Genomic DNA, 17,755 nt, shown 5'->3' on the forward strand with positions numbered 1-17,755 from the left:
GATAATAGCATCTTTATAATGTCAATAACTACATTACCCTCACATTTTATATTACTTTGATTGAAATATACCAAGTAATATAATATATGACACATATGGCAATAATACAACTGAATTTCTTGGTGATGATGTAAAATATGTATTAATTTCCCCTCTAGGCCTTGAAACAAAAACATTTGTATTTTTTATCAGCTATGTGTTCAAATTGATGTGTGAGATTCACATGTAATTCTGCAAATCAAAATATGTCTGACATCTTGGCTGTTACACATAATCTTCATAATCATATAATCATTGATCAACAAAACAGGGAAATTATGTGCACATATAAGATCATTATATTCATAGATAATACAATTCAAACTTCATCAGCTTAGATAGCAAATGCTTATCTGTAATAATAATTCTATTCATTTAAAAATATCCACACATGTCCAATTAGCAGGCCAAAGAACGATTTAAAAAAGAACTTAATTAATATTCTGCAAAATAAAATTAGTAGGTTCCTGGCAAGGACTTATTGATTGCACCGGACTTTTTAATCTATGAATAGACAAGAATCAGAGGCATACAAATTAATTCAAAGTCAGTTTAAGTTAGAGCACATCTTATTGCATTGAGGAATCCTGGATGCAAAAAAGCATTTCTTAAAGTGTGCATGGTGTAATCAGTGAATGAAAATATTTTGCAGATCAATAGAGCATTAATGAAATGTTAGTAGTTACAGTAAAAAATATTTGGCAGAGCCTTGTTTATTTTCTATTGTCGCTTAATTATATGCATGTACCGGTATACAATTTCACTTCTATGCTTGAAGGCATGCATGATTTAAATACTGTTACGATAAACAAGACTCAAGACTCAAGTCAAGATTTACAGTTTATTAACTTGGATAGTTTTTCTGTAATGCCCGCAGAACCCTGCTTTAAGATATACTGCATTTTTTCTCTATACATTTGATAAAATACCTTGCATTGTAGAGATTTAGTCATACCTCCAGGCTCCATGTCTCTGAATAACAAATGTATTTTGTCCAATCATAATACTGACATGAGGTTATATAACTTTAAGTATTTTTTATTACAAAATTAAGAAATGTTCCAATAATATACGATATAAATGGCATGGCTATACATGCATTTATTAATAGATTACTATAGAGCTGTTATATAAGCAATTGGAGGACATTTACCTTGTAGACTAATTTTGTATGATCAAATGAACATCAGTTCATCACTATCCATGCGTGCACCAGCATGGCAATTCCATGGAATGTGTCCTAATGACATTATTCATTTATATTATCCAAAAATAAAGAAATGTCTTAATGCCATCGGCTAATGTTACTGATATCATAAGTACCCATTGGTTAGTAGCCATAGCGTGAGTTTTTGTTGTTGTTGATAAAATGAATAGATCAAAGGTTTGTGTTGTATAGGATACATTTCAATGAATAACCCATGTGTGTATCCTTCCAAGCATTCTTTACAAAGAGGAAAACAATTCAACAACAATAAAGCCCGTCTTCAGCTCGAGTTTGCCAAATAACCTGCTAATTTAACTATCCCGATCGCAAATTAACCAGTTAATTTACGTCTTCATCAGCCTGCAGTTGCAATTAGATATTTGGTCGAGAAAATATCCAGAGAAATCTTAGGCTTGTTTCCAAAATATCTTGCTATTTGGGAAATAGCAGGCTAATTTGCGCCCGTCTGAGCTAGTTTGTGATGAGCGTATCGGTCCAGTGAAGACGCAATTTTGAGCTTCTCGAGTCTGAAAATAGCGGGTCATTTGGCAAACTCGGGCTGATGGAAACAGGCCTAATCAGATATAGAATACACAATTCACTTGGTGGGTATCCTCGGGTAGGAACTGGTCTATTTCACAGTTTTAATATGCACGATAGATCCAACGATAGGTGGAGCCGTTCACTGGCATGATTCCTTCAGCACCTACAAGACAAAGTGAGAAGAAATAGGAGGGGGAGGGAAGGGAGGAGAGAGAGAGAGAGAGAGAGAGAGAGAGAGAGAGAGAGAGATAGGAGGGGGAGGGGAGGGAGAGAGGGGATAGGAGAGAGAAGTAAGGAATGAGGAGAGAGAAGAGAGGAGGTAGGAGAGAGGAAGGAGAGAGAAGAGAGAAAAGAGAAGAGAGGGGACAGAGGACAGAGGAGAAGGTAAGGATAGAGGAAAGAGGAGAGGTGAGCAAGGGGGAGCGAGGAAAATGAGGGAGGAGGGAGGAGAGAGGAGGGAGGAGAGTAGAGGGAGGAGGGAGGAGAGAAGTAGAGAGTAAAGAGAAGGAAGGAGAGAGAAGAGAGAGAGGTCAAAGAGGAGAGATGTGAGAGGAAAAAAGGCAGATAATAGAGGAGAGAAGATAAGAGGAGGAAGAAGAAAGGAGAGATGAGAGATGAGAAAGAGAAAAGGAGAAAGACGATGGAAGAGAGGTCAAAGAGGAGAGATGAGGGAGGGAGAGAAAAGATGAGGGAGGGAGGGAAAAGATGAAAGGGTACAGGGAGGAGAGGGGAGAAGAAGAGATTCAAATAAAAATCACATTGCCACTGAGATTTTGCACAAAACAAATGACTATGATTATATTCAATACACATGACATATGGTAGGCCTACATGATAAAAAATCTGAAACAAAATCAATGACTTATGGGGATACTGTAAAAGTAGAAATATTTGCGGTACATTAATTTTCACGGATTTCGCGCTAAGATCGGCAAGAGCAAATTTTAGAACTCGCAAAGATATAAGCATGACTTCTCTAACATGTTTTGAACGGGCTAGCCACGCAAATTTAAAAATCAGCGAATATATTTTTAGGTCGCTCAGCGCGAAAAATTGAATTGAATAGAAGTGAATATAACAGCATTTACAGTAGTTGAGTTCTTGTTTAAGACCGCAAATGCCTTTGAAGCGCATGGTTATTGCTGTTATTCTTATTTATGACATTTCAAATGCCTTTTAGAACCTAGAATTGCTATGGTAATTTTAGACCCCAAAATGTGTGAAATTTAGATTACATACGATCATACCCAATTCAGCTCCACTTTCAAAAATATGGTGACCATTAATTAATTAATCTTCAAACAAATTTAAAAATATATCAGTTACTTACCAGTCTCAGCCATGAATTGATCACCACTCTCATCCACTGAATAGATGAACCAATAGAGACCATTGGCATTATCGTTCACTACATTGTTGATTGAAGTAATGTAGTTTCCAAACTGAGACAATTTAGATTCAAAACTGGAGGAGAAAAAATACAGAAAACCATCATGATCTTTGAATGGAAGCAACATTGATAGATTTTAATGCACATGATCAGGTATTCAAAGGGCAATTCTACCTTGAAAACTTTTTGGTTCGAGAAGAAATAACATCATTGGAACAGAAGAGTGAAATTTCAAATACAGTGGGAGAATTATTCAAATTCTAGTAAGACTGTAAATTCCTCATTTAATTTTACAAACATTTATCACATATGAGATTTCATCACAGTGGAATAAAATTATATTATGAAATCTTATCTTTTGATTTTAGTCAAATGCTATTTTTCAATTACCACAAAGTCAAAGACAATGCAGAACACAAAACAACAGAGGAAACTCCTGAGGCTTCCAAAAACAACTGACCATTCAGGAGTAACTTCCAGAGATGTAGCTACACTTGTAAACCTCTCAACAAGCTAAGAAAAAACAACACTAACCTGAAGTAGCCAATTTGACGAGCTCGTTCCATGGCCCTGTAGACGCTCTCTCCTGGCAGGATGTCTACAAGGAATGGGCTGAAAATAGCTACACTATTCTCCAATTCCTGACTGATCTCAAAATTGACGGCATGCGTCTCATCCTGTCGTCCAATCAGTGGTATGCCGTGCATCACATCTGTGAAAGAAAAGATAATGATCACTACCCTAGTCAAAATAAAATAGTCAAGAATTAGTCGAAAACAGCACAGAAAATATGATTTTGACTGTTTTCAACTTTGAATATATGTTTCATCCATCTTTTGTTCCAAATCCTTGGCGTAAATATATGTTTTTGGAGCTACTTCTCTCCTCTTTTTCCTTCAGAAAATAGAGGAAAATGGTCTAGATTTCTTAGAAATACCATAAAAATATAGAGAAAAACAACAAAGAAATTTGCATGTAACAAACAACCAGGGTAGGTACGTTATTAAAAAGAGAACCAATGACCCCAAAATGTTTCAACTAGAGTCAGGTGACTCAGTGAAGTTCTTTGATGGCCTTGATATGAAATTACTCTTTCCACTCATGCTCATTAATTTTTAATCTATGTCTCACTTAGTATCATGGGGAAAATTGTAACGATTTCCAATTTATTTGGGGGTATACACTGAAAACAAACCTTTTACTGGGCAATCCTGCTGAACATCAGCCAGGCTTCCATGGTGACGGTTGCTAAGCAATGGAAGGATCTGGATAGTGCCCCCTTGGCTACCGAAATGGCCGTCCTCCTCCTGGGCATCCAGGATGTGGTAGAGGGCGTCCTCACATCGCCATAGCGACGGAGGTTCACCGGCAGCAATCAGAGCCTTTGAATAGAAAAAAAGGCAGCAGTGAGGAAACTTTTGATGTAATCACCTATGGGGCGTTGCAAGAAAGTTGCGATTGATTGCAAGTTGCAAAATTTGCTACTGATATTTGAAATCGATTGCAACTCAACTGCAACGTGCCACTTGTCTCCTAAATTTCCTAGGATTGGAAAACAACAGTTTTATTTATAACTGGTATGTTATACAAGGCATTTCAGTAGGATGGAGAGCACAAATAATGGTATGTATGCCAGCGTACATTCATAAAATACATGTCCCTTTTTTCATTTTTGTTTTGCAGCCAACCTCAAATTATGTAGAAATTTGCAGGAATTATGAATATGTCATGTATGTCCTATCTGTGAAATTTAAACATTAGCAGTTTCCTAATATTCAAATTATGCAAGGAAACCTGTTTACTTGCTAGACTTCACTGTCAGACACTATTGTCAGTATTGAGTGACTGACTGGCTTTTTCTTCTTCTTTGGTAATACATGAAATGAGCTGTAAAGGATTAATCTACATCAATAACCCACTTCTTGTAATGTCCAAAATTAAACTGATTGAATCTTTACGCAGCATAAAATGTACGACCATGCGGTACAATGGACTGAAAATCAAGACTATTACTTATTGCCTCTATAGCTCCTAAGTCGATTTGACAACTAATAGTCGTTATTTTCCCACTTAAAGTCATTTTCAAGCACCATTTTTTTAAGGGGAGTTCTAAATTAGTATTATCTTTCAAATGCCATTGGAATTTAACCTTTTCATTTTTTTGGTCTGCAAAAGGGACATAGTACCTTTAATCTACTAAAAAAAAAAATACCTGTGCTGCTAATGCTGTGCTTATAACATTTGATTCACCGAACCATCCGTCTGATGTCTGATGTCCCATAATGCATTCTGACCCTTTGCGCATCATATCTCTGAGGGGGTTGAGTCTTTGAGGGCTGTTGAAGGAGTCCTGCATGCATGCCATAGCCATGACTGCCATGGATGTCACGTCTAATAATGATGCAGTCAAAGAAGTATGAGGGAGAGTCATAGAGAGAGAGAGAGAGAGAAATGGGGAGGGGGAGAGAGATGAGGAGGGGTAAGAGAGAGAGGAAGAGAGAGAGAGAGAGTAATGAGGAGGGGTAGAGAGAGAGAGAGGAAGAGAGGGAGAGAAAGATAACGGGTTGAGTCAAAGAAATATGAGGGAGAGTCATAGAGAGAGAGAGAAAAAAATGAGGAGGGGTAGAGAGAGAGAGAGCAAGAGAAGGAGAGAAATATAAAGACAGAAAGCAAATCAGAATAAGATTATTCAAGACAAACAGGATATAAAGACAAGAGATGGCTGAATAGAAAATAAGAAAAATAAATACTGTATGCAGACAGAGAATGCCAGACAGACATATCAACACATAAAATATAACCTGATTACTGAACTTCAGCAAAGAACCATTCATTGAAGAAACTTCATTCAATCTACTCATTAATGATGAAAAAGACCTCATTAATTAAATTTGAATGAACATGTTACATTTGTAATTCACACTTTTTTACAACACAACAAAAACAAGGGGATTTTTTCAAGAAGCAACTGCAGGTTCCTGTACAGCGCTGCATTTATCTTTCATTTTATCACGTATTTCCGCGTGATTTTAAAGTCCTATCAGACCCTCTGCTCCTGACCAGGGCTTTCAAATTCCCTACCCTGTCCGACCGCGTTTTTTCTTATCACCAGCACAGTTGATGTGATACCTTTTCCCCAGATGTTTCCTGTTTTTGATATTCTTAATGAGATACGCGCCTGGTCACGAAAAACTATCCTTTATAAACGTTTTCGTGTATGCGGATGACAGGCAGGCTTTAATGAGACACCGCCCCCCCCCCCCCACAACCAGGATATCAACAAGGGTTATTTACTGGTCAAGTTGTACTTTCAACTTGCAAGAACCATTTGGTCTTGATACACCAATCCCCCTTGGATGCTGCCAGGCCAATCTGGATCACTTGAGCTGAATAATTTCTTGCTGGGAACCCTGTCTGCCCCAAAAGCACTTGTAAAGTAATCCTTAAAGCCCCACTGCACTACTTATAGCTCCTTGCGCCCTCTATACAGCCAACAATGCCTAAGCGGTACCTGTTGATCCCCCATGATGCCCTTTTTCTTATGTTAATTGAGAGCTGATTTGATGAGATAACCACCTGCCAGTGACTTTGCAGGGAGGTCTAATCCCTCCATGCCAAAAGAGTGCAGAGGGGCTTTAAACAAAATTGTCTTCGAAATACTAACAGTCCCCTTACCTACACCAAATGGAAAACATCCATCATCCCCTTGGACTTCCTCAAGCGTTGCTATGGCGCTATGAGGCACTTCACTACCGCTGCTACACAAGGCAAGCAAAGCCAAGGAGTACGGGAAGTAATTTCTGGTCTGATTGGTGTCAAATTCGTTGACCCTGTGATGCAGCTGCTTCATAATGTTGTGTCCATGGAAGTTGGAGGCATTGTGGCAGGAGGCATGCAGAGCCATGGCATAGTAGCCTAGCTTACCTATGGACATCTCCTTAAAGCTGTGTCTGTTCAAAGCAAGAGTAATACAGATAATAACAATAATAACAATAATAACAATAACTAATAGTCCACTCCAAAATTGTTATTAAACCGAAATGGAAATTCTTTTTGCCCAATTGATCGTGAGCTCGGCAGCCAGATCGATGTTGTAATAAAGTGGTTTGGACACTTGCCTGGAGATGCCAAGGTCATGGGTTCAAATCTCTGCACAGCACTACTGTCCTCTGGCAGGGCTTGACAGTAACTGGGGCATGGGTGCAGTGGGGTCATCTAATTTCAACTCTGGAGCAACCCAAAATATTAAATTTAAACACAGATTTATGCACACAGACCCTAAAAATTTCAAACCGAGGAATAAAACTTTTATCACTACGATCAAGAATAATATACAGCAATCTTATGATTGTATTGAAAGAAAAGGATGTGTCAGAATTTGGACACTAGCCTGGGGATGCCAAGGTCATGGGTTCAATTATCTGTACAGCACTACTATACTTTGGCAGGGCTCGACAGTAACAGGGGAATGGGAGCAGTGGGGTCACCTAATTTCACCTCTGGAGCAACCCCAAATATTAAATTTATACATTGAAAGAAAAGGAAGTTTCAGAAATGAGTAGAAATCTGTTATACCCTCAAAGGGAAAAAACAAACATGATTATTGGTTGTTATCTGTCAGGAAGTGGGCTCTGATACATCCTGGTTGAAATCACTCCAAGATTTACCCATAGTTTCCTGCTTAGATAGCCTTTGGTTTGACCGCATGCTTGTTACTAAAATGTCCGGTAAAGGGGTACTTTTCACGCACCAAAGTCTGGCTCGTACATACACAAAATTGACTTTACACACCGGACTTAGGGGGTGTTTTCAAAAGGAGGGAACACGCATAAATATGTGTACCCTAAATAACACTGAGTCGGGGGGGGGGGGGCAGGGGTTTGTCTCCTTCATCTACGGTATTCTTCATACTTGTGTGATATTTCACGCAGCACCTCAATATTGAGTTGTTTGATGGTGAGCTGAGCCTCCATTGATTCTAGGTCATTCTTCCATGTCTCGTTGGCGAGCTGAAGAGACAAGATGGCCGACCCGGTGCTTAGAAAGTCCCATCCCCAGTCCTCTGTCTGTTGGTCCAGGAGCCAGTCTGAAGCCTTCCACTGGGAGGACTGGATTCTCTGTGCTAGGGTCTGGTTGGTCTCTGGACCTGAGTTAATTAGAACATGGAGCAAAATATTTGGGCCACTTGTGATCTGAGTTCATGAATTGCAATTTTGTTTGGTTCTACTTTGACAGGGATAACTATGTTACTAAAGATTTGTTACAGCCAACAACATAGAGTCTCTCAATGGTCTCTCCACACTTTATTTCTGTCTTTCATTCCTCTTGGGTCTCCATCTTTAGACCATCTCTGGCAGGGCTTCTGTTTCCTGATAACCTGTGCTAAAGCACAATTCTTCATCAAGCAGAGGAATTCAATAAGAAGATGGTGGTGGTGAAAACCGGTGACAGAGTGGGTGGTGGTGGTGGTGGTGGTGGTGATGATGATAATGATGGTGATTATGATGATTGATGGTGATAATGATGATGATGATGATGATGGTGATGATGATGATGATGATGATGATAAAGATGATGATGATAATAATGATGATGATGATGACGATGATGATGATAAACATAATGATGGTGATGATGATGGTGATGATTATGATGGTGGTGCATGGTAGTGAGTGATGATGATGATGATGATGATGATGATGATGAGTGATGATATGATTATGCTGAACAAACATTAGGTTCAAAATATAACAATTGAATCATTTTCTCGGCCAAAGTACTATCTGCCTTTTATTTTAAGTACGTCGATTATTCACCCACGAATATCATTCATATTCTCCCAATTTAATATCAATAAAGATAAAGTATACTCTCTATGTGAAGCATGAATCATTAATAATTAATAAATGAGTACTTTCCGAAGACCTTGTTTGTTTAGTTACAATACGTGATTCAAGAACTCAAAACACAAAGACAGCATTATTAAATGATTGTTCAATTAACCCATGGCGGTGGTTTATGTTGCCAGCCTTGGGGAATTACGGAATTAGAGAATTAAGTGTTCAATAGTCAATCTGACATGTCTTTTTAAAAAAATGTCATAGAAGCTTACCACAAATACTTGTCACATCAGGAGTTGGGAGGACGGATACAAAGCATGGTGAGAACAGCCCCAAGAACTGCCACAAAAACTTCAACTTAAACATTTTCTGCAAAACAAAAATTGGAATGTAAACTTCAGAATAAATCCCTCATTGCAACACTTCTTTATGGTCACATATTATATCTTACATACATTACATTGCATATTGTATATCTTAAAATTCTTAATATCATATCACACCCAGTATACATTAATTGTATATTACATATATCATATTTCATATATTACATATCATATTTCATATATTACATATTATATATCATAATAATATCATATATTATATATCATAATAATATCTTTATATGATATTTCATACATTAAACATTACATTATATATGTTATCATATACTATTAAAGTTAAAGGTGAAGTTTATTTGTTCAACATTGCATCAAAAACAATTCAGATTCATACAAACTGTACAGATTCAGATTAAGGTGCACAAATTAATAGAATGACTGCTCAAATATTTGATGTTTCGGTAGCTGATAATTCTTCTTTCAAAAATTTTGACATTTCGGGCAAGTGTGATAAAGTCTCAGCTCGGCCTTTCTCGACAAGATCAAGCAAGATCACGAGGGGGCAATGCAGTGCATTGGCTATCTTTCTCGTCGATGCCTGCCACTGCGCTGCTGCAATGAGTGAGACTTTGACTGAGCCTATGACAACTTGAAGTTAAAAGCGGAGAAAATATAATGTCGACCAAATGGCAACATCACTCACATAAACGACTGGTTGAATGCAAATTGCTTACCTCTTACTGTCTGTGACGGCGGATTCCTAGATTACAAGCCTTACATACATGAAAAAACAACCTAAAGTGTTCAGTCTATATGCATACTACGAGCAAAGCAACCAGCGACTCTGAGCTCTAAACTATAGGACTTATAATGGTAGCATTACACCAGGCCAGGTCGAACGTAACAGCTGATATCGTGGTCAAAGATCATTTGCATACAATACACGCAACGGTTATCAGGGTTGTTGACGTGACCTCGCGATCACACCGCCCCAAATATCCAACCAAAGAAAAAAGGGGATTCCCCCACTTTCGCTTACAATCTAGTAATTATATTTAAACGTCTTTGCTTACAATTAAGGCAGTGTACGCGTACGCGCGATAAAGGGAGAGAGTTGTGATGTAATCACATCTACACTGGGGTTCACTGGATTAAGCTTTAATACAATTAAATGATTGAGGATTGATTACCTAAAGACAGGCGAGGTCTGCCCCCTGGCAAAAAAAAAAACAGGTTAAAAAAAGATGGTAACGTTATTTTTTTAAACCTTTTTTTAAACAAAAAATGAAAAAGCCCCCCTCCCCCCCCCCCCCGGCAAAAAAAGTTAAAAATACGTGTGTTTTGGGGTGATTTTTTTTCCACTCACAGGGAGGGGGGGGGGGTGTAAATCAGTTTCCTCAAAAATCTGTAATATTCAATAGTCCAGCGAGTTATAATTATACTACCGGAGCTATTATGAGGGAAAGGGAGAGAGGCCGAGAGTACGTGCATGGGATAACAGAGAGTACAATAAATGCGTGTAGGTTCTAGGACACCTACCCCCTGAACAACCACCCCGGATAACCACCCCTAGGATAACCACCCTCTAGGACAACTACCCCCTAGGACAACTACCGCCCATGCAGACATTCATTCCCTAGGATAGTTGTCCGGGGGTAGTTGTCCTAGATTATCGTTGTCCGGGGGTATTGTTCCGGGGTTGGTTGCCCTAGGGAGTAGTTGTCCTATAGTCTAGGAGTAGTTGTCCTAGAGGGTGGTTATCGTAGGGGTGGTTATCCAAAAAATTTGAACAAAAAAAAAATGTCAATTTGAACAAAAAAAAACGTCAATTTTTATCTAAAAAGATTTAAAATATTTGCTTTCATTCAATTACGATTTGAAGAAAAGAAAAAAATTCAATTAAAAAAAAAATCACATTTTTATTCAACTCCCTAATAGTACTCCCAAATAGAACTCTCATATAGTACTTTCTTAAAATATTTCTGGTCATGTGACGAGCTCTCAACTAATCAAAAGCCAACAAATTGTTGATGCAGGATATAATATCTGTTAGCACAAACAAATGACAGCTCCCTTGATATCTGATAAATTTCCAAACTTGTTATCATAATGTTGGTAGCAATATTCATACCAGTGGGGGATCCAGGGGGGGGGGGGGGGCCGGCCTCCCCCCCCCCCCCCTTAAGAAAAAAATCATGTAAAAACACGTGATTTTTACCTTTTTGGGGGGGGGGGGGTTGGGCCCCCCCCCCCCCTGGTGCTCAAGGGGGGGGGGGTGCAATTTTTTTTTTTTTCGAGGACCAACAAAAAAATGTGCTCACTACCCCCACTGAGCGACTTTTCGGCTGGCGCGATTTTCAAATTTTCTGGAGCAAAACAAAAAATAAAAGTTGGGCACCCTCCCCTAAGAAATCCTGGATCCGCGCCTGATTCATACTACCTATCAAATGTAATTTAATGGATTACTGATTCTATATTTAAGTAATATTGACTGTCTTCTGAGCAATACGACATATATCGCCCGAACCGAAGGTGAGGGTGATATATGACAAGTCGTATTGCCCTGAATTAGGCAGTCAATATTACTATTATTAACCACATCAGACATCTAGAGCAAACAAGAAACTCTTACTATCTTATACTCTTAAATTATGTAGCCTACACTGCACAGGGTTTCTTGGACGGCCATGTATTATGGCTCAAGGCATGGGCACACAGAGTCTGTCTCTCTCTCTTTCCCCTTTTACCAATATTTGTTCCACCATATTCGTATTTTAATGTATCCATTGAGGGTAGTCATGCTATCAAGCTTTGCTTACTTTGTCAACCCTCCTGTTTGATGTTTTCGATTAGTTACTTTATTCGATATTACATATTCTTTTGAAATGTGTAAAATTTGCAATGGTTTGTTTGCTATATAATTGTAAAAATGCAAAAGAAAAAGAAATTCAAACAGAAATAAATAAATCAAATCAAATCAATAAATCAAATTACGTTTACATAATTTATGTTTGTCATTCAGTTTCATTTAAATAAATGATTAATAAATATTAATGTATTCATGAAATATTCAGACTTTTTTTTTCATGCCTGAAATATTCATGAAGGTAATGTGATGAAGGTCGATATCACATTATCTATGTAATGAAGGTCGATATTACATTGTCTGACAGTGAACAACGGTCTGTTCTGTTTTTTGTAATGTATCATGCCTCTAAATACCAACTTGTTTCTATCGTGACGTGCATTTCATCGACAACAAAAGTGGTCGACGTTATCAATCCTACGCCTGTACCCCATGTCTTCGATCCACTCAACATGTTCCTAAGGTAACGTGTGTTTTCCACAAACAAACAAAAAAACCCACCTCTCTAAAAATCTTTGGCGCTGATAGGTATTCCAAGTCTCATAATTTCTATATATCTCTAAATTCATCATGAAGTTGTAGAATGTAAATTTCATTACCATTAGCCTTCTTTTGTGAGCAAAGTAATTATTTGTTTTTGTTTATTTTGAAGAAAGTTTCGGTGGGGACAATTATGATGAACATCATTGATGACAAAAATGATGTTCACAATTATTCATCAATTTGGTTAGGCTGAATGCAACCTTGTCGGACAATTCACTTACTAAAACGAGTTTATTTCGTTTTTTGTCGGAGGCTTATAATTCTGATAGTTCATGATTTTGAAGATACGTATAATTCCAAAGGTTCATAATTCCCAAGGTGTATTAATCACAAAGATTCTTTATTCCGACAGATCATAATTCTGAGCTTCGTTTCTCCAAATGCTCGTCTCTTAAAGGTATATCATGACAAATCGGAAGATGAAATGGGGTTATTTCATCCGAAAAGAAGAGAGAATTGTTAATTTTCACAATTGGAAACCTCGTTCAGAGTAGTCGACCCTTTTTCATTTTGAAAATTCGAATAAATTGTAGTGTATCCAGAAAATAAGGACGTAGGCTTAAGTGTATTCAATTCCAAGTCATTCTGCCTTATTTAAGTTCAGGCAAAATATGAGACATAATAAAACGGGCGTCGTCATGAAATATTCAGACATTTTCATGCCTGAGATATTCATGAAGGTAATGTGATGAAAAGAAAAATGGTCGATGCTATAAATAACTATCCCATTAAGGTAACGTGCAACCACACCCCTCTAAAAATCATTGGCGCTGATAGGTATTCCAAATCTCATAATTTCCTATCCACTTTTAGCAGTTTATCAGCATAACATGCATTTTCACAATAAAAATTATGTATGCCCCACTCCTCAAAACAAGTTAATCAGCGCTAATACCTATCTAACAGAGCTATCCCCTAAATTTGATCCAAAATGTTGATGTTTTATGAGATGACGTGCGTTTTCTCAAACAAAAGCATAACAAAATAAGCAAACAAATATTTTCTGGGCTAATAGCTATCTCAAGGATCTATCCCCTAATACGATCCAAAGGTATAATGTTTTTGAGATCACGTGCGTTTTCCCAAACAAAAACAAAAACAAACAATCAAAGAAACAACAATCATTCAATTTGTCAATTCAATTCAATTTCGGTTTATTAATATCAACATATACAGTGTACAATGCAGTAGTCCAGGGACCAATAATGCAATGTTTACATAAAATGTGCATACAAACAGGAATGATCATATGATTGTACAATACAAATGATAAAAGATAAAGTTAACATTATTGTTCATACCTAAAGTTATATACATATATTAATAAATGATAATAGATGGATGAACAACCTATAACAGTAACTTGAAATGTTGAACCAATTATTGCAAGTACAAATAATCTTTAAATTAAAAAAATATTTAAAAAATAGAGAGAGAGAGAGAGACAGAGACAGAGAGGAAATTACAGCAAGTGCCTAAAGTAACAGGTGCCTTTTCAAGCAAAAACCAAAACCGAACAATCATCATTATCATCTCTTGCAGAGCAATCACAATATCCGATAATTTCAAAACACCAATCATCATCATAATTTTGATCTACCAGTTGGCAGTATTGTCAGTATAATCTGTCTATGCATATCGATCCCATTCTCGTACGAGCTTACCGCCTGCAGAGAAAGAAAATCACGTACCATTTACCATTCACACTTGGTCGAAAGTAGACATCAATTCATATGCCTCCTGTGATTTCAATTGTTCTCCGTTGATCGATAGCTAGAGCCTTCAGTGTGCATATTACGATTAATATTGCCAGCTTTTCTGTCACCAAGCAACTGTATTCTTCGTTTTCGAATCTGATACTTTTTATCCGAGAAAGACGTCAGTTTATCATCGTGCTGTTTGATCATTTTTGGAAGCCCTTGAAGATTGATCTTTAAAATGGTAAGTGTTTTAGGATTTTGTCTCAATCGTCATGAAATGGCCACCATGAGTTTGAATGATTTCATTGCCATTTTACTTGTCCGTTTCAATATAAGCATATATATATATGATATATTTCGAAATAATGCAATGTAATTAATTTGTGACTAATGACTTAATGAATAATTGCTGTGTGATTCAAGTTTAAAGAAGTTTAATTGTACATATACATACGACTTCAGCTAGAGGAAGCAAAAGCTTGAGTTAGACTGGAATCTTCGTAGTGAACACTCGATACACATTTTATCATGTGCTAACTATGAAATGGTCTATTGGGCAAATTCTATGCTCTTTTCAGTTGAACGTCCATATTTGATCTACATCAGGCCTAGAAGAAGAACGAAGAAGAAGGATAAAGTAAATAGAAAATATAAAGGAAGGAGGAGAAGAGGAATAAAAATAGAAGAAAAGCAGAACTTTTAAACGTGCAGAAGAGAAGGGAAATTATAGGTTTTCCCGGCCAATTTTGCAATTTTTCCAATCCACTCAATCGAAATTGATTTGTCTCAGTCTTGCTATTCGAAAGGTCAAATTCATGATCTGTGCATTTACATTCGCGTTTGATTCGATCACATTAACATATTTCTCATTCGAATTCGTCAATGGTGCATACATTTTAGAATGACATGGTTACGTAATCCTGCCCTTAATTTATACGTTAACTCATTTTGAGCATCCGACTTCGCATTTTGTTCATTGGCAGTACTTCATTTTCTCTGATGATTCTTTTCTTTATTAATAACCATCTCGTATTACATGTGTAATTCTTGTTTAAAATGTGTCTTGCAAATATGTGTCAAATGAAGTCTAAGCAGAACAAATATATCACCCAACTGTTAATAATCTATTATTTAATCATTTTGTTGTAACTAGTTCAAACATTCAAACTCATTTTGAGCATCCGACTTAGCATTTTGTTCATTGGCAGTACTTCATTTTCTCTGATGCTTTTCTTTTTTGATAACCATCTCGTATTACATGTGTAATTCTTGTTTAAAGTGTGTCTTGCACGCCTCTATGCGGGGCAAAGCGGGAACAAAAAAATCGTGCAAGTGTCAGGGTGGCTTATATAGAGTGTAAAAAGGAGGGGGCCGAGACATAACCCTTGATGAACCCCACATGGAACATGGAAATGTTTACATATTAAATCATCTAGTATTACATTTTGTTGTCTGTTAAGATCGATATGATTCAATCCATATAAAAACTAATCATAGTCTTAAGAATTATGTTACGTTAGTGGTATGTGCTACATGTAACGGTAATTGCTCTTATATATGATATAATCATCATCACCATCATCATCATTATAAAAGTTGTCATTATCACCATTTTCAATAACACCATTATCATTATTAGCCATTATTAATCATCTTTTTCTCTGTTGTTATTTTTGTTATTGTTCTTGTTCTATTTTTTTTAATACAATGATGATGTTTTTTCGAAATACAGGCTAAAGACCAAAAGATCGGTGTATTGTGGAAGTTGCTGTTTGGTACCGTTACCTGTTTGTCCTTTGGTAAGAATAATTTTGACTTCACATATCCGCCATATTTTTTATGATTTTTACGAATGCTGCTGAAAAAGGTTACCCTTATGAAGCGAAATAGGAGCGAGGAGAAAAACCTACGTGGCATCTCATATAAAATTCTCCCTAATATTTTACAAACTATTTTAAGGGAAATTTCATTCCTAAGGGGAGGGGGAGGACAAGGACGAAGAGGAAAAGAAGGGGAGGAGAGAAAGAGGGGCAGGAGGACGGGGAGTAAGGGATGAGAAAGGAAGATGAAGGGGAGGAAGAGGAGGACAAGGGGGGTAAGGAGGGGATAACGATGAAGGGTGAGGGGACGAGGTATAGAGGAGGAGACGAGGGGGCCAAGAACGAAGAGGAAGGGGAATTGAAGGAGAGAGAAGAGCAGGAGGACGTGGATGAGGAGATGATGAAGGAGGATGAAGGGGACGAAGAGGATGAAGGGGAATTGGAGGAGAAGGAGCAAGAAGAGGAGGAGGTAGAAGAGGAGGAGACGAGGAGGACAAGAACGAAGAGAAAGAGAAGAAGAGGAGAGAGAAGAGCAGGAGGACGTGGATGAGGAGATGATGAAGGAGGAGGAAAGGGAGGAAGAGGAGGAAGGGGAATTGGAGGAGAAGGAGCAAGAAGAGGAGGAGGGAGAAGAGGAGGATTAGGAGGAGGGTTATAAAGATGAATAGGGGAGGAAAAAGGGGGAGAGGAAGGAGTGATGGTGAGAGTAGTAAAAGGATGAAGCGGAGTACACTGTAAAAGAAATAATTGTCGAAATAACTCAATAAAATTGAGGAAAAGAATTGCCTTATTGTTATTAAGTAAATATTACCTACGGCATCTTAAGTAGAATTTACTTATTTTGCTGAATAAATTTTTACTCAGTTAAATCGAGTTACATTAACGTAAATAATTTAAGTATTGTAATCATTTTAGATAATTAAAAAAAAGATATGATAGGATTACTTATTGCACGATTTGGTACCCATCTAATCTAACAAGTAACATCCAATAATCATTCACTACTTCTATTTAAGATTAATCACTTATCACTAACACTACTTCTATTTAAGATTTAACCGTATATATATATATATATATATATCTACCACCATCACAAACTATTACATACGCTTCAATTCGACACATATTGAAAGGCTCCAAATTTTATATATACTTGATCGTAGCATCTTAAAAGGAAAATTGGTTGACAATTTCCTGAAATATCAAGTTTTGATTTGTTTTGAACTGGGTAACAATTAAAAATTGTCTTGTCTTTGCTTAGCCATGTTAAATGAATTAGTAAATGTTTTAAAGTCCTTAAATTTTCATTCAACCACAAAAAAGAATTGTTTTATTTAAAAAAGAGTTTAATTTGGTCTTAATGAATATTCATAAATTATGTAAATATTTCTATTACGCACTGCATCGGTCCTTACTTCAAAAAGATAAGAATAATCAACATAAATTGTTTGAGTAATACGTAT

The 17,755-nt window shown here is 37.1% G+C and overlaps 1 protein-coding gene across 1 annotated transcript; it reads right to left on the reverse strand.

Annotated features, from left to right (window-relative positions):
* Positions 1 to 1,778: 1,778 nt before the first annotated feature.
* Positions 1,779 to 10,325, reverse strand: LOC100890446 (uncharacterized protein CG3556). The gene is made up of 9 exons (XM_030975319.1): positions 10,095 to 10,325; positions 9,292 to 9,388; positions 8,091 to 8,325; positions 6,855 to 7,129; positions 5,392 to 5,570; positions 4,375 to 4,561; positions 3,714 to 3,891; positions 3,120 to 3,253; positions 1,779 to 1,952 (listed from the first exon to the last, which is right to left on the reverse strand). The coding sequence occupies exons 2-9, from the start codon at positions 9,383 to 9,385 to the stop codon at positions 1,891 to 1,893; spliced, it is 1,344 nt and encodes a 447-aa protein (XP_030831179.1). The 5' UTR covers positions 9,386 to 9,388; positions 10,095 to 10,325; the 3' UTR covers positions 1,779 to 1,890.
* Between the last annotated feature and the right edge of the window lie 7,430 nt (positions 10,326 to 17,755).

This window comes from Strongylocentrotus purpuratus, unplaced genomic scaffold (genome assembly GCF_000002235.5).
Source record: "Strongylocentrotus purpuratus isolate Spur 01 unplaced genomic scaffold, Spur_5.0 spur5_contig_867, whole genome shotgun sequence".
NCBI classification, from domain to species: Eukaryota; Metazoa; Echinodermata; class Echinoidea; order Camarodonta; family Strongylocentrotidae; genus Strongylocentrotus; species Strongylocentrotus purpuratus.

Excerpts from the sequence above, each read along its gene's own strand:
- LOC100890446 (XM_030975319.1), bottom strand. The coding sequence starts at position 9,385 with ATGTTTAAGTTGAAGTTTTTGTGGCAGTTCTTGGGGCTGTTCTCACCA. Across the intron at positions 5,571-6,854 it reads ATGTTTTCCATTTGGTGTAG|ACGTGACATCCATGGCAGTC; the intron begins GTAAGGGGACTG and ends CATCATTATTAG. Across the intron at positions 4,562-5,391 it reads GCACAGCATTAGCAGCACAG|GCTCTGATTGCTGCCGGTGA; the intron begins GTATTTTTTTTT and ends TTCTATTCAAAG.